Source organism: Falco cherrug, chromosome 8 (genome assembly GCF_023634085.1).
Source record: "Falco cherrug isolate bFalChe1 chromosome 8, bFalChe1.pri, whole genome shotgun sequence".
NCBI lineage: Eukaryota > Metazoa > Chordata > Aves > Falconiformes > Falconidae > Falco > Falco cherrug.
This window is the reverse complement of record NC_073704.1, coordinates 51806868-51834718: the sequence shown is the minus strand read 5'-3', so window position 1 is coordinate 51834718 and position 27851 is coordinate 51806868. Positions and strand designations below refer to the sequence as shown.

Genomic DNA, 27851 nt, shown 5'->3' with positions numbered 1-27851 from the left:
TCCCTTCAAACCCTAATTCCTCCACTGGAACGGTCAGACGAGGCTGCACGGCGGTGGCGCATCCCAAAGGGACACGGCCGCGGCCACCCCCCGCCTTCCCGCCCCGAGGGCCGCGGGGCCGGGCCGAGCCAGCCGGGCTGCCCGCTGCCCTCGCCCGGCGGAGCCCCCGGCCGCCGGGGAGGGATGAGCGCCCACGCTTGCTCCAGCTGACGGGTTGGAGGGCACCTGAGCGTCCTCGCACACACCTGAGGCATGGCTCTGCTCATCGCCTGGGTATGCGTCGCTGTGAGGTGAGCGATCCTTCCCCGCCGCCCCCCGAGGCTCCCCCAAGCCCCGCCGCAGCCCGGAGCAGCGGCCGAGGGGGGCCGGACCCGCTTCCCGCGCTCTCCCCTGCGGGCCGGTTCCTCGACAGGCGCGAGTGTGGCGGGAGGGCTGAGGCGAGTGTGGCCGGGGGGCTGAGGCGAGTGTGGCCGGCGGCGAGGGGGGCTGACAGCGGGACTTGTCTCCCCTCGCAGTATAGAGAAGGCGCTGGGGGGCCAGGGCGACGCGGGGGACCTCTACTCGGAAAACATCACTCGGATCCTCGACAAGCTGTTGGACGGCTACGACAACAGGCTCCGACCGGGATTCGGAGGTAGAGGGAAACTCCCGTCCCCTCGGGGAGCCCGAGCGCACAGGGCTGGCTGCGGCGGGGCGAGCGGCAGCTCTCCGTCCCGCTGGAGGGGGCGGCGGGGCGGCGGGGCGGCGGGCGGGGGGCGGTGGAGCCCCGCGGGCGGGCGGCCGAGGGAGCCTTCCCGAGCCGCGCCGCCCCCTGCCCGCCGGCTCCTGCGGGGCGGCCCCGCTGCTGCGGCTGCCCGGCCCGCCGGTCCCGGTCCCGCTCCGCGCCCAGCTCGACTCCGTGTCCCGCAGGCGCCGTGACAGAAGTCAAAACGGACATCTACGTGACCAGCTTTGGGCCGGTGTCCGACGTGGAGATGGTAAGGGCCCCGCTTGCCGCCCCTGCTCCCCTTTCCCGGGATTCATTATGGTGGCATCTGAGTTGACTGTCATTAAAGCAGATTACGAGGCTTAATCTTCTTGACAATCTCTAGGGCCCAGCAGAGCAGTTTGGCTGCAGCTACACATACCTATTTCCCCAGCAAAGTCAGCTGGGGCAGCCCATGGCCCAGGCCCGAGGCTGGGCACAGAAGGCAGCGCCAGGCCCCGGTGAGGGTGCGGGTGGGAGGTTAAAGATGCCTCTTTAACCTGGTGACAAAGATTGTAAACATCTGCGGCCTGGCACATAGGTTTGCAGGAAGGCAGTGTGGCAGGAGACAACCTAATGAGCAGTTGTGGGGGAATGGTGCCGTTTCAGAGGCTGCTGCTCCTTGTCATGGTGGGTGCTCCCAAATTCAGGTAGCTGCGGACCTGGGTGAACTCCATCAATTACAGCAGCAGCACCAGGAAAATGGCATTGCTGTTCTCATTCTGGAAATTGACTCCGCTTGCTGTTTTCGCCCTTGTACATTTCCTCTAATACCTGCTCACCTGAGCTTGCAGTCCAATTTGCAGGCAAGGAGCAGTGGGCCCCAAGATACAACCAAAAGTTTTTCTACTTCTCTTCATCAGTCAATCTAAGAGAAGGCATAACCTTGCCTTCTTTCAAAATTTGCCTCTGGCCAAGGTTAACTCCATTTCCTAAGCAACTTCTATAGAGAGCTCCTTTTTGAAGGCTTGTGGGAATATTGCAAAGAATCCTTAAGAAAAGTAACTTAGATTAATATAGCTTGACACTACAATCCTGCTGTGATGTGACTCACACACTTCAGTCCATCCTTTGTGAATATCCAAAGTAAGCTGCAGAAGAGGCCCTAAGCATGTCTTTTTATTTCTGGCAATTAAACATTGATAGTTTGTTTTTGCACTTTGAAAGGGTATTAAATGAGATATTTGTAATTCCTAAGACCTCCCTTTGAATTAAATTATTATCTGAGAGGACAATGAGGTGTTTTTGCCTTACTCATATCAAATTATCTGTTCACTGATTAATTTGTAAACTATTCTTTATATAATACGAAAATAGGATATGTTTTCACAGACTTTTTTTTTTAGTAACTACTTAATGGTAACAGGATTAAGTGTTTAAGCAGTACATGAAATGCCATTGACATGTGGGTTAGGTAGTTACTGTATATACAGCAGCTTGAGATTGTTGGCCCCCACATGTAAGTCAACCACCTATTTATTTTTCATAGGAATACACAATGGATGTCTTCTTTCGGCAGACATGGACTGATGAGAGGCTGAAGTTTAGTGGGCCAACTGAAATTTTGAGATTGAACAATTTAATGGTCAGTAAAATTTGGACACCAGACACATTTTTTAGAAATGGAAAAAAGTCTATTGCTCATAATATGACAACTCCTAACAAACTTTTCAGAATTATGCAGAATGGAACTATTCTTTACACAATGAGGTGAGAGCCTATTCTTCAGCTTTTGGTTGACCTTTATTTTTGATTCTTTCAGCAATGTTCCTGCATACCTTTTTTTTTTCATGGTCATCTACTATATTGTGTTCTAGACTAACCATTAATGCTGATTGTCCAATGCGGTTGGTGAACTTCCCTATGGATGGGCATGCTTGTCCATTGAAGTTTGGAAGTTGTAAGTTTTCCTGTATCTTTCAGTATCTTTCAGTTGTTTATGGTGATAACATTTGGTCTACATATATGTGAGATCAGAAGTGAGATCACAGGACACTACTTAATCATGTAGCTGAAAATTTTAATTATATTTTTTATACTAGAAACTTACTTTCTCCTCTGAGATTCAGACCATTCATAAGGACATGGATTTACTCACTAAAGTGTGGTTGTTGATGCATATTTTATTGTTCATTGTTCTTACACGTCTAGTAGTCAAAGTGCGTCCGTCAACAAGTCATAAAAGCTGTGGTACGTTTACTGTATTACTCTAGTTTTGCAAATATTTAATTGATCTGTAGTAATTGATTTTGAAAATGTGTAGTTGATCTGTGGTAATCAGTGTATGTGTTTTATAGCACATTAAGAACCAAAAGCTTATGCCTGTCAGGTCCCACCTCAGCCATTCTCTTTACTGTTTTTTTTTGTATTTTGTCATTAATGCGGTTAGGAACTTGCTGGAGCAGGTTGCATTTTTCTGTGGGTATTTAAGCCACAAAAGGGATCATGCTACTTATTTTTTCAATTGCATATAAATCACATAATTAATAATAATAATTTTTCCCTCTGTAACTCAGACGCTTATCCCAAAAGTGAAATAATTTATACATGGAAAAAAGGACCCCTGCATTCAGTAGAAGTACCACAGGAGTCTTCCAGTCTCCTCCAGTATGACCTCATAGGACAAACTGTATCTAGTGAAACAATTAAATCTAACACAGGTAAGATGTAGCCATGTGGGAACTATTGACATTATAAAACACATCTTGAAAATAATTTACAGGGTTTTGTCATATAGAATCAAATTAATCTAATTATCTAGTACCATTTTGAAAACTCAAATCCTTCAAAAGAATCTAACCATTGTCTCTTAAAAAATCGTTTTAAGCATACAATTCCCCTTGCCTCCCTGCCCCAGCAAAAACAATACATAAAATGAATATTACTCTCCTCTGTTTCCATAAGGTCACTTTACCTTTTCTTAATCAGCTTATTTTTATTATGCACTAGGAGGCCTGTAAGTGCTTTCTTCAGAACATAGCGTGTTGGGTTTCAGCCAATGTTTACTCATATGTTGCCAAAATAATGCTGACCTACTTGTCTTTTAACAGGTGAATATGTAATCATGACAGTTTATTTCCATTTGCAAAGGAAGATGGGCTACTTCATGATACAGATATATACTCCATGCATTATGACAGTCATTCTTTCTCAGGTGTCTTTCTGGATTAACAAGGAGTCCGTTCCAGCCAGAACAGTTTTTGGTATGCTGCGTTAAGGTCTTTGACAGCTCAGCATCACATACACCATTCATTCATTACTTTCATTGCTTGTTTGTTTTAGGTGAATATTCACTTCAGCTGCTCTATTTCCATCTTCAAAGGAAAATAGGCTACTATCTCATTCAGACATACATTCCATGCATCATGACTGTAGTCCTGTCTCAAGTTGTGTTTTGGATCAACAAAGAGTCTGTTCCAGCAAGAACTGTGGCCGGTATTAATGTTTTCTTTTATCATTCACTTCATTCACTGTATTGAATCCATTGTATCAAACAGCTACTGTAATCCAGTGGGGATTGGAAAAGACAGATAGTAGGTTTCAGTGAACAAAAGTAAATACTAAAATTAAACCAAATAATACTCAGCCTGCCCATGAGGGTCAAATTCCTCTGCTCAGAATGTTTAGTTAGCCAGACTTGTTTGTGATGTTTTTCTTCCCCTCAATATTTTTTTATATGCTGCAAGGGACAATTTCAGAGTAAATATCAACCTCTCAGTTTTTAAAGATGAATTTTTATATTGATTTATTCTCATGTGAAACCAATCTGAGTTAAAGTTTTACAAAAAATTACATGGGGTGGTGGTATTAATCTCATATGACATAAGGTACCTCATCTAGCACTCATTCTGAAGTGCTCTTTTTCAAAAACCCTTGTCTACAAAGGTATCTAAACAGCTAGCAAGGTCTTTAGATAGATAAAGTGAGATGAATCCTTTTCCTAGCACAGGTTGGAGTTGTAATGTGAAAGTTGTGCCCATATTGCATGGCAGGGCCCTTTTTTCTTCCCAGTGATTTGAGTTAATGCTCCCAAAGCTGTGATTTCTGTTTCCTTAATTTGTGTGTGCTCTGCTATTAAATTTGATGTACACCCCCCACTTCAATATTGATAGGCTCTGAAACTGCACTTACTGTTAAGGGGTAAACTTTCACTGACTGAATTGTTGTTTCTAGAAAAACAATCATAAAAATACTAAGCAAAAATAATAAAACTTGTCAAAAACTCCATGAATCCACTACCAATGCATACACACATTTCGCAACCTATTTTCTCTCAACCCAGTATTTCTGTACAAAAAATTCCCTTTGTGAGACTTGTCTTCAGTAACAGAAAGGCAGCTATATGTTCCCTAAACATAAATAATGCAAGTCTCATAATTCAAAATGAATCTATGTTTGTAGGTAGCATGCTACAAGTTTTGTATAATTTGGTTTCAGTCAGTTGGCATTTCCTACCTACATGGAATGGTATTCGTAAAGGCATTGCAAACTTTTAGGAATGCTGAATGAACACAAATTCCTCAGGTGCCTCTGAAGGAAGGTCAACAATTTTGTTCTTGAAATCCACCTTGGGAACTGGGATGCAGTTTGACATCATTAAGTACTTACAAGTATTATTTTCTGGCAGTTGAGATTTTAAGTGCTTAAAAATATTAAAAAATCAGGCAATAGATTTTCAAGGATGTTTCTTGCAATTGAAGCATAAAAATATATGTAGGAGGTTTGTACACCAAATATGATGCTACCTGATTTGGCTTTATGTTGCATCTCTGGACTGTACAGTTACATCCTCTACATTTTGAGTAAAACATATTTGCTACCTAGTGGGCAGTGGAAGTTAATTCTATATGCTTGAGGTGATGTGCAAAGAAGACTTTAGCTGATTCAGTAACAATTACACAAAGTCTTCAAACCCTGGCGATATCATACTGAAAAATAAATATAGAATTAGAAACAAAGTATTTTATGAAAACAGTAACGTAGACACATTTCTCAGTATCATGGAAAATTAGTCATGTTGGCATTTTAAAAGAATATTTCAGTCCTTATTCCATTCTTATTTCTCCCAGGCAGTCTAAATTTATAGTCCTCACATTAAAAATCCCATGGATTCTGAATACCTTAATCTGAGGAAAAGAAGGCTTATTCCTTATGACAAAAAAGGCTTTCAGGCCCCAGTAAAAAAGAAAAGGTTTAAAATGGAGAAGTCAGTGTCCTTTTTGCATCATATTGCAAATACCTGAATTACAAAGTTTCGGTTTTACTTCTCAGTTCCCAAACTGTAAGTTTAAGAGAAGAGAAATTAATAGTAGTGTGTGTCCAAACCAGCTTCTCAGAACAAGTTAATTTAGCAACTTTATTTACCTCCAAAATGGATGCCAGTTATCCTTTGCAGGTAATATTTAAATAAATACTCTGAACATTTTGCAAAGATGAATTAATGATCGTAAGCACCGACTCTTTACAGACCTGCAAGTGAAAAATGGGAGACAGAAATACTTGAAGAGGCACTCTTGCATTCTCTATAATTGTGTCATTGGAAAGAACAGCAGATTGCTAGTATGAAATTCCTTATTTTATGCTGAGCTTTGTACATAGCTATGCGTATACGTATATATGTATATATGTGTGAAGTTTTATGAAGCATGGCATTATCAGAAATTACTTAGAATAAGAAGCATGGTTATTGGAAGCCTAATTTTAAGTATGCTCTGAATCCATATAGCAATAGCTATTATTTCACATTTTTATGTGCCTTTATCTAATCCTTTTTATTCCTGGCAAAAAGTTAATCTATTATTTTGCAAAAATACAGTAGTCAGCTTCTACCTTCCTAGCAGGTCACCCTGGGAATTTTAAATTAACATCTAGTCATTAAACTTTATTTGTAAAAAGTCTCAGATAGAGAAAGGTGTTTGAGGTTTTTTGTTGTTTATTTTTAATAAGAAAAGATAACATATTTTAGTATTTGCATTGTGTAACAGATTCTTCAAAACTTACCAAGACGTGTTCAGAGTAGAAAGACAAGGGTAAACAATCATCCATTACACAATTTACCAACTGTAATTTGGCATTCAGTTTGATAAAGTAGTTTTCCACAGTGCATAGCATTTCATCAATATTCACTCCACATTGAGAGAAGTCTTATCTATATCTGTAATAGAACAGGACTCCTATTCCTAAGTTTAAATTCCTGCTGCGGTAAGTTTTTATTCAGACATAGAATATATCATTTTTGTTACTAACTAGCACATGGACAGATTCTAATCTAATCACACATCATATTGAAAAGTTCATTCTGGACTTCTGAAATTGAAATATATCTCAGCATACTTCTGTTCATATTATAAAATGGTCTGGCATGTTTAGGAGAAGTAGAACCTACATATTTTTATACCGTCTCCTATTTGCATTTCGTTAAAACATGTTAAGTAATGACATTGGGCCACAGTTAACCTCAGACAGCTGGCAAGCTACATCATGTGAAAGAGTTGCAAAAAAACCCTCTGAAAATAATCAAGTCACCCTGTCTTGATGCTGCAATATGCAATGACACTGCATCCTTTCCACTGAGCATCATTCATAGCATATTGATTCATCATCACATCATGACATTATAACATCTTTTACTTTCCCACCTACCCCTTTCCAACTGCAGAAAAGAACAGAAAAGGGTATTCTCCACCTTACTGTCTTTAAATACCTGCAGTTTTCACGTTCTAGCAGGCATAATTATAAGTAAACATGAGTCACAGAGGCTTGTATGTTAATGAATGAGTTTGTTCTTGCACTTTTTGCTGGTATCAGGCAGCCGTGGGAAGTAAGTATATTTCCTGCATTATTAATGTTGTACACTCCAAAACAGAAAGAATAAATTCATGAATTCATGTGAAGAACACTATGGGGCCTATGAGCTACATGACCGGATTTGTTGTGTGAAAATAGATAAGCAGCTCCAGAGAAGTAGCTTTTATGTCCTTCTGTATATGTAATTACAGGCCCTTTCAAGTCAAGATACTGGTAAAAGAGTATGACCAGTGATTAAGGACAACAGACAGAGGACTAAACTTACTACTTGAAATATTTGGATCATAGACTACCACTGATTTTAATGCAGAATTTGATTGATTCAGTGAGGGTTCTGTAAGCCACAGTCTGTGTTGTGTAGTAACAGGAGAAAATGAGGGTCACTGTTGGGAAATGCAGTGTGTTTATCTAGAGTTCTGCCAAACATTGCATTTACTAAACCCTCAACTAAAGTGTCTTTCATAGTTTGAGCCTGAGTTTTGTTATCCACATGTTTATCATAGTTCTAAGAAGCTGCACCATGTAGTATGTAGTTAACTTTCAGTCTGCTCAATGTATTAGGGACATTTGTTCAGAGCTTTTAGATGCCCAAGCCAGTATACATGAGTTATTTAAGAACATAAAATCCTTAGCAGGCTTACTGGTTAGCTGGTACATAGGATGAGAGCTAAAACCAGAAAGGATATTATTTTTATAATATATATTAATTTAAGAGTACCAGAGTTGAAGCAGAATTCTCATGCCCCCATTTTCTTTCTCTTATTTTCAAGGAATCACTACAGTTCTAACAATGACCACTTTAAGCATCAGTGCACGCCATTCTTTGCCCAAGGTGTCCTATGCTACCGCCATGGATTGGTTCATAGCTGTGTGCTTTGCCTTTGTCTTCTCTGCACTTATTGAGTTTGCAGCTGTCAACTACTTCACCAATCTTCAAACTCAGAGAGCGATGAGGAAGGCAGCCAGGGCAGCAGCACTGGCAGCAGCACTATCAGCAGCAACTGTACCGGCAGAGGACGAGATTGTCTCGGTAATTGCTTGCTTTTCTGATAATAAGCATCATATAGGAAGAGGCAGCTGAAGTAGTGAATGCAAAACAATATTAAAGTGATCTTAACCTGAAACAGATTATGTAACCAGATCATATCTATTTATCGAAGGCTGTTCTTTTTTCAGAAAATGAAGAGACTTCTTTATTCATAGTGTTTATTTGAATTTGAGGTACGGTTTACTAGAGAGATGTTTATTTGGTAAGATATTTAAGGAAAGCCATTAGACTTATCCATAACACTTCTCTTGAGCAATGCGGTAGGCAGCATGGTCAGGCAGCTGTGGTTCTCAGTAAGTCTGCAGAATTTGTAGGATACTGTACAATGGAATGAACATGTGCATTGGCCAGCTGATTATGGGATCACTGTAGTACACTGGTACGTACCATAAGTGGGTCATCTGGAGGAAGAGGAATTAGCCTTTACATAAACTTGGCATCTGTTACTTTCATAAAAATCTGTGTTGGTGGAAGCTTGGCGAAAAAACATAAAAGTAAATATTAAGGATAAATTTTAGTACATGTGAAAGACAGGAAGGCTTTCTAGTATCAAAAAATGTATGTCAGAATTGCTTGTAAATATTATTCCTTGCAGCTCGTGCTAAGTAATGAATACTGTCTCACAACGTATGTTAATATATTTATTGCTGTAACCTTCCTGTTTTCAAAATCAGTTTTACTACCACCACATTTCCCATTTTGAGAGGAATAACAGAATTTAATGACCTTCTACAAAACCTTTTGAGTCTGTAGTTGAATAAGGGAGTCAGTTGAAGGCATTGAATATCAGGGCAACACCTTACCCACAAGATAGTAATTTTTCCACATTTGCTTATAAACAGCAGTTAAAATTATAACATTCAGGTACATTCAAACCATTAAATTCATAATTGATAAGTTGCATATAATAGTGAACCCAAAGCTCCACAGCATCTTGCTACTGGTCCTTGTTGGAGCTAATCAACAGATGTTCTTTACTTCAACTGGGAAGCATTGTGTTTGTAAGCCATATTGTATTTCGCTTACAATTTTATTAATATTGGACAAAACTGAAAACATTGTAATCCATAATAAAGAAATGTGGTTTATTTTCACTAAATATACAAATGCAAAAATAAGCAAATCTTTATACATTTTAACTCAGAACCACAGCTTTTTGTTTTGTAAACCACGGTTATATAAAGAAATACAAAAGAAAGTAAGAAAGATTTAAAAGGAGCTTGGAAGTGAATGTTCACAGAATCTTGTGCTGATTTTGAAGTGACAGTAGAAAGGCTGATTTAGTTTTGGCAATATTTGCAGTGTTCATATCTACATTTATTTTAACTAGTAAACTTTTATAATTATATTTAAAACTTACAAAAAAAAAAGAAAGAGGAAAAGAGGGTATGCCTTAGCCAGTATTTAGGGCATACTTCCTTCCTCCCCAATATCATCATAATTGATAGAGCAGTACTCTGGACTGAATGTGCAGAACATTACAACAGTAAAATAGCGTATAGTAAGAAAAATACTGTTAAGACTAAAGGAACTTTAAAATGTTTTAAAGCTCCATTTTTACTCTTTTGTTGACTTCTTTTTTTTTTTGAGGGCAAGCTATCAGAAAAAAAGCTAGAGAGATCACTTGGCTTTATGTAGCATGAGGAGGCTGTTGATAGCTGCTACATAATGAAAAGGAACAATAGGTCTGATCTTTCCTACACAAACACAATTCAGGTTTGAGTTAATTATAAGGAGGTTTCCAGCAAGGGGGGTGGGGGAAGCCACTTTTCTTCATTAAAGTCCCTGTTTGAGTGATATGAAAACAGTTTGACCTACTCTGCACATGCTACTGCTGGTGGATTCACAGCAGATGCTATGAAACCACTGCCACCACCTCCCTCCCCTCCTCAGTCTCTAGAAGACAACTGTTTCAAAAAATAACTGTCTGCATATGCTGAGATACACTCAAAGATACCCCTGATGATTGTGGCTCCTGCAGTACTTTGGGTGAGACTGTATCATTGCAGACCAAGCTAAGCACAAACTACAAAATTGCTGTTGAACAAATTAATAAGAGGAAAAGATTTCCAAGTTTCTTCTCAAGGGCATCAGCCACAAACAAGCACAATGGCAAACTGAAGATGCATCTTCCACATTTTGTAGATATTCACTTGTTAGCTTTTCCAAGTAAAAACAAGCAAAAAATAAGCATCTAGGAATAAAATAAGCATCTAGGAAGCACACTACAAGTGTTTCCTCAAGAATATTATTTACAACTACATACCAATTTAGGAAGACTAGTAAACCTCCTAACACCAAGGTCCCAAGTGGGCAAAAATTCCATAGTCGTGACCTTGCTGAAAGCTCTTATTATCTGTGACAGTAATTTTCCAGCCCTGTAAGTCCACCCCTTTTTTCTCACAAAACTAGTTATCTATGAGAACGCACCTCTGCAGCAATAAAAAAAGTAAAATCAATGAAATCATAAAAATGAAGGGTGCCTACAACTGAAGGAAAGATGTAGTTAAAATAGTTTCTAGAAGAATTAACTATTGGGTTTTAGAGGTCCCATTCTAGAAAGGCATGCTAGGAAAAAGGAGGAATGGCAGGATAACAGATTTTAAGCAGCTTTTTTTTTTTTGCTTTCTTTTTTTGTCTGGTGAAGGTAAGGGGGAAAGAACTTTTGCATGTTGTCACATAGATGGATGTTGCAGTCAGTGATAAAATTTCAGCTGAAACAGACCTGAACGAGCTAATTTGAATGCTAAAAGTGTAATTAGCACAGGCTGATTGCATCAGTATATGACTGTTTCCTCAGGATTATCAACTTCTACTGAGCTTTGTACTTCTATAACTACATTACTTGTCTTAGGGCAGTTATGTTTAAATAAGGCACGCAGCATAATACTCAGTTTCTCTCTTAATGTAGATTAGGAGCTGTTTCTGGGGTCCTGATTTCCCCTTTGTTGCCCCATACCCCCCAACTTGTTCCATTTATTTGACTCTCTAAATTCTTCCATCACTTTTCCTTCCAGATTTTTCTTTTTTTGGTTGCTATAACGCCAAATTCTTATTCTTTACTCCTTGTGTAATTTATCTTACTTCTCCTGCTCTTCTTTTTGCCTTTTCTCCCCATTTACTCCACCTCTCATTAAAATGTTTTTTAACTGTCTACTTTGCTTGACTTTAAAAAAAAAATTAAAATCTTTCCCTTCTGTGATACCCTGGGCTTTGATACTTTGTTTTATCTAAGCTATTCTTGTTTTTAATATTGTTTTCTCTTTTAGGTAGGATAAAGTTTTTCATCTGCTCGTAATGCTAGTATTTTTATTAGTGCTTTTTAAGCTCATGAAAGTTGTCAGAATTTTTGCTATATGAAAGGACAGATGTAGGATGAAGAGCGGTGAACAGTGTGTCAGAAATGCTTGCTGGCTTCTGCGTTTATAGAAGTCAGATGGTATTTTTACATTGAGAAAATTTCTGAAGATTATAAAGCTTTGCCTAGTTGTGGTGAATCCATTTGTAAAAATAAAAGTGAAAAATTGAGATGTACTTAACTTGAAAATTTTCATGGCTATACAACTGCAAGTGGAACTCTTGCTACCTGTAGCAATATTAAGAGAAACATAGACTATATATTTTTAATAATTATTATCTTAAATAGCCTGAAGAGTGGCTAAAGAACATTGTAGTGGTAATAACTTTAGGCTGTCTGAACTAGTAGTTTCTGTATGACAGGAGACCCATTCACCTGCTTTGCATAAGAGAAGCCCAGGGAGACAGTTTTGGTATAAATGAAAATTCAAAGGAGTTCTAAAACATCCAGTTAGAAGCTTTTGCTGCTTGAGTGAGGGCCTAAACTTGTCAAGATACGTGTATTTACAGAATATATTCAGGGTTTTTTTAGTTCCAAATTAACTATGTTTCCTGAAAATAAACAAAATCTTTCAAAATACTATCAAAAAGCCTCCTGCCCGCTACAGCCTAGCTACTTTTATTTAAAAACTTTGCTTTATTCAAATGAACCTGATTTTTTTCTCACTGTTTTTTGTATCATAGTCAAACCGTCTCTATACTCAGAAAAGGAAGATGGCAGAAGACCAAATTCTGCTCTACTGTACTAATGAAAGTAAAAGAAACTGTGCTCAAGTCCTTGGGCTACACTGGTTTCAGTAAGAGAGTCAATGACCTGACTATGTGCTCAGTTAACTGGTGACAGCCGGGCATGCCTGTTCTGGTTCCAGGAAAGCCACTCTACCTCAGTTAACTGAGAGCAGAAGTTGGCTTGCTGTCTTTGTCAGCTGCAGGCAAACCCTGTGTGAAATACAAAACTATGGGTGTTCCACTCCAAAATATGATGGCAACAAGCTGAGTAGTCATCTGGACCCTGAGAGAAACCTGTTTTTATTTATGGTGACCAAGCTTGGTCTAGCATGTCAAAACCAAATGTTATATATATATATCCAGATCTATAAAAAACATTTCGGCCTTTAGCTTTTTAATCCATTTCAAATGTGTATTTTCTATGTCAATCATATTGTTTCATCATTGTGGCTTCCTTTATCCAGGAATATCACTGTACTGGAAGTTACAAGGGAAGGGGAATTGGTGATACGTCTGGAGTGCACCATTTCAAGTAATGCTCTGTGAGATGGTCAAGGAGTACACACCATGGATCAAAAGACACCCTTTTCATGCGAGAGACTACACATAAAAAGACAAAAGATTATTACAGGGTGATAGCTTGATTACAGTTATGTTCCAAAAGACCTGTTTTAACAGAGAACAGCACAGAGCGGTGAAATACTGCTGGGAGAGCTTCCTTCTCCTTACAAATAGCCTTGTCTCTGTGTTTCAAAATAACATGGCTTGAGCAGAAAAGGATTCTCATTCTCTTTAACAATCCTGCCCAACCACAGAGCAGCCGTATGTCACTTCAGTATAGGGGATTTAGTTTTCTGTAATTACGTCAGAATATACTGACTATGTTTAATGAGTATCTGAGTGTAACTGAAAAGGTACTTCTTTTGCCTTCTGTTTGGATTATCGATAACCCTTTATGAGATCATTTTAGAAACAGCTGTATACATTAAAGTTTTTGCTGGTAACATAGCACCTTCAATCAAATTAGGGAGACCCACCTGCTCCTCCACAATTGCAGATTATCAAGTAGACTATTACAAACAAATGACAACTTTCAATTATACTGGCTTTTTGTCATCCCAACAAGGAAAGTAAATGCTGATTATTTGGTTCTGACTGAGTTAAATACTTGTCTGACTGACAAAGCCAATGCAGGGCAATAAGGAAGGTTTAGAAGTAGCTGGTATCATACACCAAAATAGAAAAATTAAAGATTAATTGCATTTAGACTTTTTTTTTTGTTCAACATTGAAGTCTAATCCCAGTACATTTTTTGCAGGGGGGCACTGAGAACAAAGTAAATTACAGAGAAAAAACCCAAACAAATCTCTATAGTGCTGTTTGTGTAATTCTAGCTCATTTAGGCCCTCAAATAAGTATTTTCTCTATGCTGCAGAAATTTAGCACAGTAAATGTAGAGACAGGGATTGTTCTGCAATGACATTGCTAAGTTTAAGAGCAGAATGACTTTGAACATTTAAATCTGTTCAACATACGTTTTGACAGAGGCTCTGTACTAATTATATGATTTTTCTGATATGCTACATATAAATGTTGGGAAGAGTCTCTATCAGAGCACATTCATATTGAAAAAACAACAATTAGGCTTCCAGTCGCTGCTCTCCTTAGTGCTTACCTGTTTTATGTGACAGCAATTTAATACAATGGGCATGGCATATTTTTCAGTGTTATGCTTTCTGCCTGTAATGGCTCTTTACATTTTCCATGCAAAGTAAAAACAGCTTTGAAGTAATGAGGAAACGGCCTCTCCCCATAACCATCTTCACCTGATGGTTAGGCTGTCTTTTGAGGTAAATTTCAATCCCAGAAGGTTAAGAAAGAATTTGAGCATGGCTTTCCCAAGCTGCAAATAATCACCTAGGAGGTTTAACCCTTTTACTAGGGTAAAGCACAAAGAAAACAAATTTGCATGTTATTCCTCTTAATATTTCCTAGGAAAGAAAACTTAGAATTCCTAAGGATATGCCTAAAGCTGGGACTATTAATGACTTCTAAACTATATTCAGCTTTTAATTATGCAGAGCACTGTTTATAGATGTTTGCAATACACATTTTCTGAATCAGATCCCACCAATGAGGTATGCAAAGAAATGTCTAAATTATAGGTCGTAATGAATCGAGCATGAGATGGATACTTAAACTGCACAGGACTGTAAAGATTGACGTACCTTAGTGCATACCCAAAAGGATATCTTACATAATTGGGTGAACTGTCCTGCTACAAGGTGCTGCATATGAATTGTTCAGTAGCTATGCAGAGGTTTTACAGATCACACCGTTGAATGCAGGGGCTAAACTATACTTAAATCTCTCTTTGGAGATGTGTAGCATGTGATTTTATATGTATAATATGAATAGCTGAAATCACTCAAACTGTCTACTGATGAGATAGGCAGGGAAAAAGAATGTTATATATTCAGTTTGGTGTTCTGCCTTGTACAGACATTGAGTTTTGGTGCTAGTTTGTTTCTGGTTTGGTTTTTATTTTTATTTTTTGTGATGTTAGCAAAGTTCAATATCCTTAATCCAATAAATTAGATAAGGAGGAATAATACTTTTTTTTGTCTAAACTTTAGAGTTTAGTCTCATGAACCTCTTTACTGCATTGCCCACAGGAAAAAGAGACATGAGTAAAACAAGTAAGGACATACAGATTCTTACTTGTTAAAAGTTAGCCAGTATATGAGTACATATATAAGATACTCATGTTAATGCTAGGTCATAAACTAAACCGATAGTGAGAATGTATATTTGCAGTACAAAGGAACAGAGAATAGAAAAAAATTTACAAATATGGATTACAGAAATCTCTGGAGGAAAGGAAACATAAGAACAAAGCACATTCATCAATCACAGTTAGCATCCATATAAAAATCAGAAAAAGGAGACAAAGAATTCAGTTTACTCCAAGGTTATACGTGCTGGGTTTTTTAAATCTAGAAGCCAATCAATTTACTGAGAGCCTCTTGAGATATTCTGAGCATAAGCAAATTCTGGTGATATTGATGAGAATTGTAAGAGAGCAGCACCTTTATAAGCAAGATGAGACTGCTTTGTGAGCTTTCTAGGGATCATATAGCTGAGCTGCAGAAGCTTAGTAGAAGCCAGACTATACCTTTCTAGCCCATGTACGTACCAGTCTTTGTCTAGTCCAGTTCTGTGGTATCTCACATTAAACAGAAGTTATGCAATCTGTACTGTCATTTGTAGTGAAAAGTTTAATTGCTTGATGGGGCTAACATTCCACGTGAGTGCAAGAGTACTCCTCTGCATCAGGATTCAGTAACTTAACGAAATTCATTGTTTCATTATGACACAGTGTGCCATGCCACAGGTTTCTTGTTGCTCTTGCTACTTGTAAAACAGTCCTTACTATTTGAGTGATTGGCTGTGTGAACTATGCAAAATAGGCATTTCACTGTGTTTTGCTAAAGTTTCATGATGTCATTGCACGTAATCTTTGTCAGAAGGAAAAGTTAAACCTAAATATAGTAGAGAAATTACTGTAGCTGCTGTTCAGAACTCAACTGTAATAAGGAACTGTATGGTTTCCTCCCACCACCTCCTTCTCTTAGAATAGCAGTGAATTCCAATGAAAAATATGAGTTGTGGTTCTGGGGCAGCAAGTCTGGTCTACAGTCAGCTACCACACTAAGAAACACATTACACATCTGGGATAAATTTGGACTTAGAATTCCATGTCCTGGTGGTGGTATACAAGAAAATAGTCTAGACCCGGACTTGCTGGATGAGCATATGAGGGTGTTAAAGACAGTGTAAAGAACTATTCGGGGGCTTTCTTAATGCTTTATATCAACTCATAACCATCTCCTCGGCAGGTGGAGAGCGTGACAAAAACCTGTGGGTTTACTGAGACAGTAAAATGCACAGGTCTTTCCTGAATATTGCAATAGACTATTTTAGATAATGAGAAGCTATTAATAGCACTCTTAATAGAAATGGCATAAACTGGTCCCAAAGTGGGAGCATGATCAAGTTAGTTTGCTCCCCAAGTTCTGAGGATACATGTCCAGATCTTCCTGTCGCCAGCTTGAGATGAAATCTCACCAAGATAATCTTCCTTCTATAGGAATGAGATTTAATAAATATTAAAAATAAAATAACAACCAGGATTAAACTTTTTCCAGGTGCCTATTCAGATGATCACAATGATTTTACTACCTCTACGTTCTTCATATGTTCAGTACTGAACATCATCCACAGACCATATGCTGCAGCTGTTCTACTTACTGTTAACTCCATCACCTCAGCACAATAACTCCTGAGTCATGCTTGAATCATCCAGAGAAGAATCTGACCCACCTTATTGTGCTGGTTTTGGCTGGGGTAGAGTTCATTTTCTTCACAGTAGCTACTGTGGGGCTTCGTTTTGGATTTGTGCTGAAAACAGTGTTGATGGTTCAGGGATGTTTTCAGCACTGCTGAGCAGCGCTCACACAGAGCCACGGCCCTTGCTGCTGCTCACCCCACCCCACCCGGAAGCAGGATGGGGGGGACAAGAAGTCAAGAGGGGACACAGCTGGGACAGCTGACCCCCAAGTGACCAAAGGGATATCCCAGACCACATGATGTCATGCTCAGCATATAAAGGTGAGGGAAGAAGGAAGGGGGGAAGACATTCAGAGCTATGGTATTTGCTTTCCCAAGTAACTTAGACATGATGGAGCCCTGCTGTCCTGGGGGTGGCTGAACACTTGCCTGCTGAGAGGAAGTGGTGAATGAATTCCTCATTTTGCTTTGCTTGCATACACAGCTTTTGCTTTACTTATTAAAGCGTCTTTATCTCAACTCACAGATTTTCTCACTTTTACTCTTCCAATTCTTTCCCTCACCCTGCTGGGGGGAGTGAGTGAGCGGCTGTGTGAGGCTTAGTTGCTGGGTTGGGTTAAACCACAACACTTATACCAGAATATTACAGATTAAAAGGGCTAAGATTCACCTTAGCATTTATATTTTTAGGAACCACTCATTCTTCACAAAAGGTTGAGCTGTCTTGCAGTAAAGTTAAAAACAAGCTACCTTATGACTTCTACAATTCAGTTCAAAGCAGGGTGTACAAGCAAACTAGAATAGCAACTTGAATGAAAGCAGTAGCTCAGGCTTGATCAGTCAGTCTGTTTATAGAGTGGGATTATTATTACGATTAGTGCAAGTGGACATGGATAACCCTCTTTGTGTTTCTGTGACACATCTGTAGATCATCCTCCATTTAATTCTGTCTGTTGCTTGCTGTGTTACTGGAAAATACAAAACCAAACATCTGCGTTCCAGATAGGCACAGCCCGAGAATGTGAATGTCATTTAATATCCATTCAAAACATAATACTAGTCATTTGGTGTGTAGATGGCAAAGTGGAAGAAGGAAGGATATGGGAACTTGGGAATGTTGATGGGTTGTGGGGGAAGAAAAAGGGCAATAGGTAAAAGACACATACAGAAAAAGCACTTTCCCCTGCCCTGCAAATAAGGTGTTGTTCTCCACCTCTACTTAAACTAAAATCAGCCGTGAGGAATCCATCTCTCCCTAATTTCAGTTGGATACCAGTCAATTCATCCATGAGCAGAACTTGGCATCTTGTTGTAGCAATATCACTCGTTCTGATACTTCAACAGTAACACTGACCGCTAAAAGGATAATTCCTGTTATAACTCTATTTTAAGTCATACATGAGATACCAGGTGTGTTAGGCTAGTCTTATCTAGAAATTGTGGCCCAAGTGCAAGTATAGGCAATGTATTTCAGAAAATGCTTCTTTTCCTCTTAACAAGCCAGTCATTTATCTGATTGACTAAAGTCTGTTTCCATGCATAGAAATCCTGCAAGATAAATCCCAAAAATGCTGACAGTGGGCTACATTTAAGTGAATGATTGTCACTAAATCACTCCCAAAGAATGACTTTGGAAATTGCTTATCTGACAGAATTTTGCTACCTTAAACCCATTCAGATGTTACTATTCCATTTACTATACGTACATGATGTTGTATAGTAAGTTATCTACATTGTCTGAGACTTCCCTCATCAGTTTCAGTCACTCAGTCATCTAATTCTGCTGACCAAAACAGCTGCTTATTCAAGCCCAAGAATAGCTGTGTATGTTGTGCAGTTTTGTGCACAGGAATTTTCATCAGTAATCTGGAATTATGTTTTACAATCCTTTATTGATGATGCTTTAGACAATCTCAACTATAATGTTTTATATTAGCATTGCATTTTAAGAGTCTAAGATATTTCTGTTGCTTCCTATTAACAGAAAACTTAAGTACTTCATATCAAAACAATAAAAATCAACACGACACTCTAGGCATTCTTCTGTATTTTTTCAGCCATCAGATGAATTTATGGCTGCTGCCATACATCCACATTACCAATGATAGTCCTGGGTAGTGGCAGTAGCAGCAAGGTTTTTGAAAATTTCCTCCCATTTGGTACTACTGTGAAAGTGGGTAACTGATATCCATTAGAGCAGGCTTAGAGCCTGTGGAAGATCCTATCCCCAAGCCATTTCTGCAAGGAAGAAATCTATTACTTCTTGTGAAGGTAAAAAAAATTGGCAACTTGGCCACAAATAAAACAGGTCACCTAACAAATATACATCAGCCTAGTAACTAAAGAGGTAAACTCTAAATGGTCCTGAGGTCTGGCTAGATTTTAAAGCTTTCTGAACAGTAATTTGACCTGGCTATCTATATTGTACAAAATATAGGAATAATCTTGTTTCATTTTACCACAAATGAAAATAAAAATAGTCCCATTACAGTTAAGATGAGTATTTGTCTTCGGTTGTATGCAAGAAACTGCTGTGCAAATCTTGAGATTTATTTGAAAGTTAAATTCATCCTAGGAAAAACTACAGAACAATTTAGCATTCATGTCTTCAGGACCTGTACAGTTAGTCCATTTCCTTTTGTGCAGCAGTTTTCTAGTTCATCAGCGCTAGTTTGGGGACTAATAACAGTGCGACACCTTGACTCCATTTAGTGACTGTTTGCTAAAACTCATCAATGGGCTCACACATTGAAGACTGCACTTGAGCCAGCCCATATGTGCTATTTTATTTAAACTTTATTCTTATACTTCAGTCATATCAATATATTGCAATTTAGATACACCATTACCTTGTTTTCTCTTCGTTTTAGCTCCATCTTGCCTTTTTCTTTCTCTCTTGTAGCTTCCATTTGTTACCATATTAAAATATGGAAAGCACATTCTTTTATGTTTTTACAGCAAAGCTTCAGGACAGAAATTTACTTCTATATATGTTGCTTTATAGCAGAAAAGCAGCAAAAAAAAATTAGAAAGTTCAGTAAAAAGATGGAGAGAAGCCTAATGATCACAAAACCTAAAACTGTATCCAAAACTCACCCCTTTTTCCCCCTCCCCTCTTTTTTCTTTTTTCTTCCACAGCATTCTGACTCCAACTGTAACCTGAAGAAGCGAGTAAACTCCGTAACATGCCAGGCAGATCAGTCTCCTGAAGCCAGCATAATATCAAATAGTGCATCCCAGTGTCAACCAGTGTCTGTTCCTCCACCAGCCCCACCACCACCTATTGGAGGCACAAGTAAAATAGACCAGTATTCTAGGATCCTATTTCCAGTTGCATTTGCAGGATTCAACCTGGTATACTGGGTTGTTTATCTTTCAAAAGACACTATGGAAGTGAGTAGCAGAATTTCTGAATACTTGCTTGTAATATGTTTACTTAACCAGTATTTTTTTAATTGTGCATTTACTCTTGCAACTCCAGTTAATCAATCCTTTCTGAGGAAAGTTACTGATAACAACTTTCTCTAAAAAACTAGCTTTGGCTTCCAGTAGTAGTGGCACTCTGTGCAACGCAGAAAGGCTATTTGAAGATGAGAAATGTAGACACTTATCTCTATGCCACGTTGCACTGAGCAGAACACATTGTGTAAGACAACGTATGATGCCATTCTTAGCAAACTAATCTTACATCTTGCATTTCTTGATCTTCCTATCTGCAGTAAGGAATGGTAGAATTATCTGCTGAAGCCATGCAGTGAAGGACATAAGAACTTTAATATCTCGCAAGGTTTGGTCAAGATAACAGTCTCCTGAAAAAGTTTGTTATACACTCTAAACATTTATCCATAGTGTGAAGAATTGCTGACTGCAGTATACAGTTTGTGAATCAAGATTCCCTGGTTTTATACATTTTAACACTATTTTTTCCTGTTTCTTCATATAGCTAAACTGTTTTATGCCGATAAAGCTTCTAAATTATTTAAGTCTGCTTGAATCAGGCAGAGAGTGTTCATGTCTTTAGATATCCGTGAGGTCCAGAAGCGGTGTGTCCTGCAAATTGAGCATGTCTAGAATAATCAGTCAGTGATTAGTCATTAAACTTTAAGTCTTTAATGCCTTAATTCTCTAATTTTTCCCTTTTGCCTAAATACATCTAATGGTGTCCCATTTCCTTAGTAAGAAAATACATTCATTTGCCTCGTTGCCATAGAGTTTTTGAATCTCACTGTACATTGCAGTCAATGATTGGTACATTCAGCTTTATTTAGGACAGCTAGAGAGATAATGATGGTATTTAGATAGTACTGAATGCACAAAGTCCCCGCATCAATAAAAACAGAGGCTGGCAATCTGGTATGAGTGGTGATCAAATTGTGCCTTTATTTCCTAGATTAGAGGTAAAGCAGGCTGAGGGAAATCTCATGGACAGCCAAGAGATGTAGTTCAAAGTAAACAAGACAGTGCTGATCAGCTGATTGGTGGCATCTTGCCTCTGCTTGAAACAGAGGCTACTAGCCTCTAATTTTGCTGATTTTTGCTTCTAGTATGATCTGGAAAACGCTGTCTCTCAAAGATGGAGTGTGCTGCCAAGCAGCTTATATGAAATCAGGAGGGCAGGAAGATATGAGGCACTATCTCTTACATGTTCCTGCAGATGTCTCTCTCAAGAGGTCACAGCTGCTAACTCCTGGCCACTCAAAATCTGCCCAATGATAAATTTAGCATTTGTGCCAGAGTTACTGATCCTGCTATTAAAATATTGACTATGTGTGCAAATTACTTATCTCAATCAGAGAAGGGAAGTATCAAAAAAGCTCATGTATAATCATTACAGCTTCTGTTTAGAGGCCAGTTCCTCAGTTTGTGTAGCTTGCCATAACTCCAGTGATTTCATTCAACCATTCACTTTTCAATCTAGAAATATTTAGAACATATTTGCCTTGGTAGTGATTAAATACTTACACTGGACATTGTAAATTAAGAGTTAAATTAGAACTAGGCCTTTCACAATACTTCAAAAGTCTAGGACATAGTGCTTACTCAATATTTTTAGAATGCCACTTTTGCAAGCCCACAAACATGCTCACAAACTCAGAAATTACATTCTGTAGTAGCCTTATAGAATGACAGAAATACAGCAGCAGAGTTTAGAAGACAGAACAGCATTGACAGCTGGGGTGTTTTGAATTAGAAAGAATGTAAACAATTATGTAAAATGTGGATCAAGCTCTTCTTCATAAATGACAGTTTCCTGTTTGTGTACCCAGTTGTTACTAATAATGATTGTGATATACATTGCTAGGTTTCTAATTCAATATGATGTATCACTTTACGAATTGTTATTTTCAAGGAAAACCAGGACTGGTTTTGCTTTTAACAATACGTTAAACATGAGTAAGTCTTCCCATTCAAGCAGAGGAGATACAGAAGTTAGGCAAGCAAAGCACAACATGGTTCAGGGCCAGTTCAACTCAGTTACAGGCTCAAGCCCAAAAGATTAAATGCTGGTACAGTATTATTCAGTTAAGAAATTTCATTTAATTGTGAAAGTGCATTTTGTGCAGTTTTTCAGGTATATTAGCTTTTCTTTTATTTTTTTTTTCCTTTTGGTTACTTCAACTTCATTTGGCTTTTGTTTAAAAAAAACAAAATGGAAAAAAGTCTAATCAGTTCATTAAAATAACCACATTTTCTGTGCACAAGTTCTTGTAGTGCAGCTTTCTAGGATTTTGATTAGTGTAGTTTGGAGTGCAGAACATAATTCACCAAAGTCTGTCAGTGTGGAGATTTCTAAACAGAACAGCTACCTACTGTCTTTGGATGGTACATACAGAATAAATCAAGAAGCATTTCATGAATCTGTAAAGGCAGGCTATTAGCACTGGAATCAAAGGCAGTTTTCAACTCATGTCATTATCTTCTGGTCAGACCCTGAAGGAAGCGCAAAAATCATTTTTCACTTTAATGTTCTGGATTCAGAGCATGAGCTAGAATGAACAGACTTGTTAATGTAATGACACAGAATTTCATGAGACCAGGAGCTCTCTCCTAAGCTGTTTGGTAGTATTTCTGTGCACTGCTAAGCATTTTTCTTATGGCTCAGGTGATGGGCCATAGGTTACAAAAATGGAGAAGTCATTCTTGTATATTGTATCTGATAAGAACCTTGGAGCTTGAGTACTTTTCAAAGTGCTCCTTGGAGTACCTTTTCTTCCAGCTCCATTTAATCATTTTCTTTTTGGAAGACTTCAGGTTAATCACCCTTTATCTTGCTATGCACATAAACTTGCAGTATGATAATTATACAAACCCTAAAATTTCTGTAAGTTTCTATAATAAAGAAGGTGCTTCTAATAAAATGTATGGTTTAAAATATTTTAATAATTATTTTTCAGAGCAGCCAGGATTGGGCAGATAGCAAAAGTGTCATAGACTGAATTCTGTATTTGTACTTGCATATGTATTGAGCCAAGTCCAGCTTAGGAAACTAGGAAGTTTAGTAGCAAACTAAGTAGCCATCAAGAAAATAATCTTTTGCTATATTTTAACGCAAAATAGCAGGATTCTATGGATGAAAAAATAAAAACTATGGGGAAAAAATTCCAAGTTGAGATTAAGTGCTTCAACTGGATGCTTTTGATACATGGGTGGGAATAAAGTTATGTTCTGGCCTTAATATGTAAATAAATGGTTCTATTCTCCATTGGAACAAGTGGGAGAACATTCTTATGCAGTAGTACTTCTCTGCCATGCAACTTGATACATAAAGTATTTCAATGTAAACTGCTTTGCATTATGGAGTAGCAACAGTGTGGCAGGACAACAGTTATACTGGTGAAGTATAGAAAGGAAGCTGATACAGTTATCCGCCAGCATTTTGTTAGACAGCACATTGTTAGAACCTAATATAACCAAAGGACAGCAAAAAGGACATACATGAAAATAAGTATGTAAAGAATCCCCAGTTGAAATAATAGATGCCAGTTTTTAGACCACAGAAAAAGCTGATACTTGTATGGTAAGCTCCCCTTTCTTTCAGAAGTTTTTATGGCTGTGATGCTGACAGATGACTATAGCAACAGCACTGTGCCATTTATAATATGAAAAAAAACCGTAAAGCATTAAAGTTACTCTAAAAGGACTTACTCCCTCAATATGTAAGGTCAGTTGTGATTAATTTACATGGAAGGTTTAAAGATGTGACATCCCCATGATTTATACATGCAAGACGGAACAGGCATGTTTCTGTGGTGCGTGTTCTGTAGATTACAGCAATATTTGCCATTCACAAAAAGCTCTGTACAGTAACAAAAAATACACATTTGTCTACACAAATAGAGAAGTACTTGAAAGGAGAACAAACCTATATGACAAATGGGAAAAAGTTGTTACAGCTTTCTATTTTGTCATACAGCATTTTTTGGTTTTGGTTTTGGTTTTAAATCTGACTAAGTCCTTGAGCTGAATACTAATTTATGACAGTGACCTTGGCAGGTGAGCTGTATGCTTAGTTTATTTTAAAATTTGCTTGATCTAAAATGCAAAGAACACTCTTTTAATGAGAAAAGTGTAAGAAACTTTACCTTTGCCACATCACTCACAAGGCATATGCTAATCTCTCACCTTGCTACACATCTTTCTAAAGTAATCTGTCTTAATTATGATATGTAATGTTGTATTACAGTTTTTTAATATAATAAAATGTAGAATGATAGAGTGAATCAAACTAAAGAAAGATATGATGTTAAAGTTTTGATAATAAACTACAGCAAAACAAGCAGAGGCCATTTTTTATGTTTGGGAGCAGAGGAAGGTACAAAGTCACTGAACGTGCTGAGTCCTGGATATTATTTAGACACAAGAGAACATAGTATTGTGGGAGAAAAAGAGTTACACAACAAGTTGAAGCAGAAGATGAGATGCTAATGATGTCAAGTGGGAAGGAAAAAAGAACAGAGAAAGAAATAAGAACTGGAAAAGTATTCAACTTCAGTATGTTAATATTCATAAAACTTGCAATGTGTATTGTTACATCATGTTTCAGTTTAAACACTGGGAAAATAAAGTTCAGGAGAAAACAGTCATTGTCGTACATACTTACAATTGAGCTTTGATGATCCAGGTAATAAACATCAGATTCTGAGAGGAGTCTCCCTTGTAATGCAGTTCTAGTGTAAGGCTGCTGAGACAGTTAGAGATCAGGTGGTTTTGTTGGTTAACTCAGTTGTTAGCAACCCGTAGCTTAAACTTCTCTCTAAACTTTTCTTCCAGTTTTTTGAACCTACTGCAATGCACCTTCGAAATGACCATCTGTCCAACTGAAGGACAACTCGAGGTTCCAAAGAAATCACCGAAGGTCATATCGAGTTTAAAGGGACTTTAAAGGATTTGTCTATCCACAGGTGCTCTCAGTTTTCAAACAGGGAATATTTATAATGGACATCAGCTGGAAACAAGCCCTGGACCAATCAAAACGATAGAAACTGTAGAGTTCTAACAATACTTTCTCAAGATTTCTTACATTGATTCTACTATAAAAGTTCTTGTTAAATTACTCTGTTCAATTGTCAAAGAAAAGAATGTACATTTGTTCTAATTCTGTTATAAATAATTGAATGTTTACATTGATAAAAACATCAATAACAGGATTATTTTTTAAAGCACAATAAGGATTGATAAAATAAGCCTGATCCTAAACTGTTATAACTTGGCATGGTTTCACTGAAAGATTAGGAGCTGCAATGATTTGCAGCATTTGAAATAGACCCAAAATATTGTTAAGAAATCCCATGAAAGGGAGCTGCAATCCTCTGCAATGATAAATTCTGCTTTTCTTTAATTTCATTTTCCTATCATTTAATTTGAATTAATATTTATTAAAAAAACAAGATATAAAAGGAAATCGAAACTATCGTTTATGTACTTTAGCTGGTTAGTTACAACAGCATATTTTTTTTTTTTTGCTGAGAGTGATCATGGAAGTACAACCAGACTGATAACAAGCAGTTTCTTGGCAGTATCTAGAAATGCAGGCCTGAGATGTCAGGGAGTTTTCAAGGTCTAAAGCTGAAGAGACAGAAAGACGCAGCTACCCATCAGGCTAAACACAAGCCTCCAGCTCCAGGGAACTTCCTGGAAGCAAGTCTTGAGAGCTAGTTAGGGAACAAGCTGCATTTTATCCTGAACTGCCCATAACAAACTCCCCAGAGCTTTTTTCCGGAGGCAAAGTACTGTCAGCATATTCAGAGTTTAAAGGTAATAATATTTTACTTCTCAACAGAAACTCCCAGGATTTCTTTCTCATATTTCATAGTCATCTATTATTTTATTGTATATTCACCCTTCATCTCCATAATCCTTCTTTAGAATGTAATTAGGAAAGATATGCCTAATCAAATCAAACCCAAGCCAACTTTCTTGCAGGTGTAATGGACACTGGTGGGAGTTAAAAAGCACACAACGTTTTACATGCAGCCAAATGAAAATTAAGGTTTCCTATCTTGAAATTAATTCTAATACATTAAAACTAAATTAATTTTAACAGACATATGCAATGCTGCATTGATTCAGAAAATTCAGGGTCTTTTGCTTTGTCTAAACATCTTAGTGTGAGAAAATGTTTAGGGGCTGACTAATTGACTCCAGTGAGTCGTCAACTGCTTTACTGGCGCTATAATAGTTTTAACTGTCAGATGACCTATCTCCAGCTGTTTTCCTCCACCTATTGCAAAAGGAGTATATAGCTTTTGCTAGCAGGTAGCTGGACTGAACATGTGAAGTCACTTTTTGTATTCCCTATTCTTCAACTCTGAAGAGCTTAGATGGGAACAATTTAAGTAGATGCAAGTCAGTAATTACTTGTTTGCACAGAGATGTCATGTTTGCAGTTTGCTTTTCCTAACTGGCTGCAGGCTGGCACACTTGGATGTATTTGTAACTGCACTGAATTCTTTCTTTATTTTGCTTTGAAACTAAAATTGTGACAATTTTTCCCATTTTCAGCCTTTATATACTATTTTTTAAAAAATAAAATATGGACACTGGGGAAGTATTTTATAATTTGTAAATACATCTTATTTTGCAAAAAAACCCAAATTATGTTGTAGGGATCCAGAGGCTATTTTTCAGTATAACTATACTCATTCTTGCTTCACTAATTTTCTATTTTGAGTACATTAATATCTGTAAGAGTTTTCAAAGTACTGTAAAATTGGTTTATGCACCAAATGAAAATGTTTAAAAGCTATTGGAAAACAAGTGACACTGAAGAAGCTAAATTTTGAGTCTGATCTTTGTATGAAAGAAATCTAAATACGAATTTTACAGCAGATGCAGAGTTACTAAATAGTCACTATTTCTTTGGAGTGTAGTATTAGAATGTATAAAATAGTGGTAACTTCCTGATTAGGAAGCTATATCAGCACCTTAAAAATGTACTAGCAACTCTTGGTATTTAACAGCGTATTTCAACATGCCACAAAGGCTGCTTATCTTTTTTGAGAGGAGCTTTTCATGCGGGAAAGATAGAGAATAGAGAAGGGTTGGTTCTCCACATGACTTTCAATGGTAAGAAGGGAATATGTATTTTTCCTATTTCATGCTTTGTAGAGACACAGGTGTAAATAATAATAATGTTCATAATGTCAAGTTACATCTTAGAATAAATGTCATTACTTACAATTCATGTCAGTTCTTAACAATCCTGGTTATGGTCAAACACTAACCAAACAAGCAATACAGTAAAAAGAGCAGATACACACAAAATTTGTGTGTGTATATATATATATGTGTGTGTGTGTGTGTATATACTTCTGT

The 27851-nt window shown here is 37.8% G+C and overlaps 1 protein-coding gene across 4 annotated transcripts; it reads left to right on the top strand.

The window, feature by feature from the left end:
* GABRA6 (gamma-aminobutyric acid type A receptor subunit alpha6) lies at positions 1-27716 on the top strand. Of its 4 annotated transcripts, XM_055719396.1 has the most exons (11): positions 3-290; positions 516-634; positions 910-977; positions 2235-2455; positions 2563-2645; positions 3262-3405; positions 3796-3948; positions 4028-4180; positions 8323-8582; positions 20175-20429; positions 25308-27716. In XM_055719396.1, the coding sequence occupies exons 1-11, from the start codon at positions 253-255 to the stop codon at positions 25356-25358; spliced, it is 1545 nt and encodes a 514-aa protein (XP_055575371.1). In that variant the 5' UTR covers positions 3-252; the 3' UTR covers positions 25359-27716. The 4 variants fall into 4 exon arrangements, with proteins under 4 accessions (XP_055575375.1, XP_055575371.1, XP_055575374.1 ...); XM_055719400.1 differs by lacking the exon at positions 20175-20429 and having other exon boundaries at positions 1-290; XM_055719399.1 differs by lacking the exon at positions 3796-3948.
* The last annotated feature ends 135 nt before the right edge of the window (positions 27717-27851 follow it).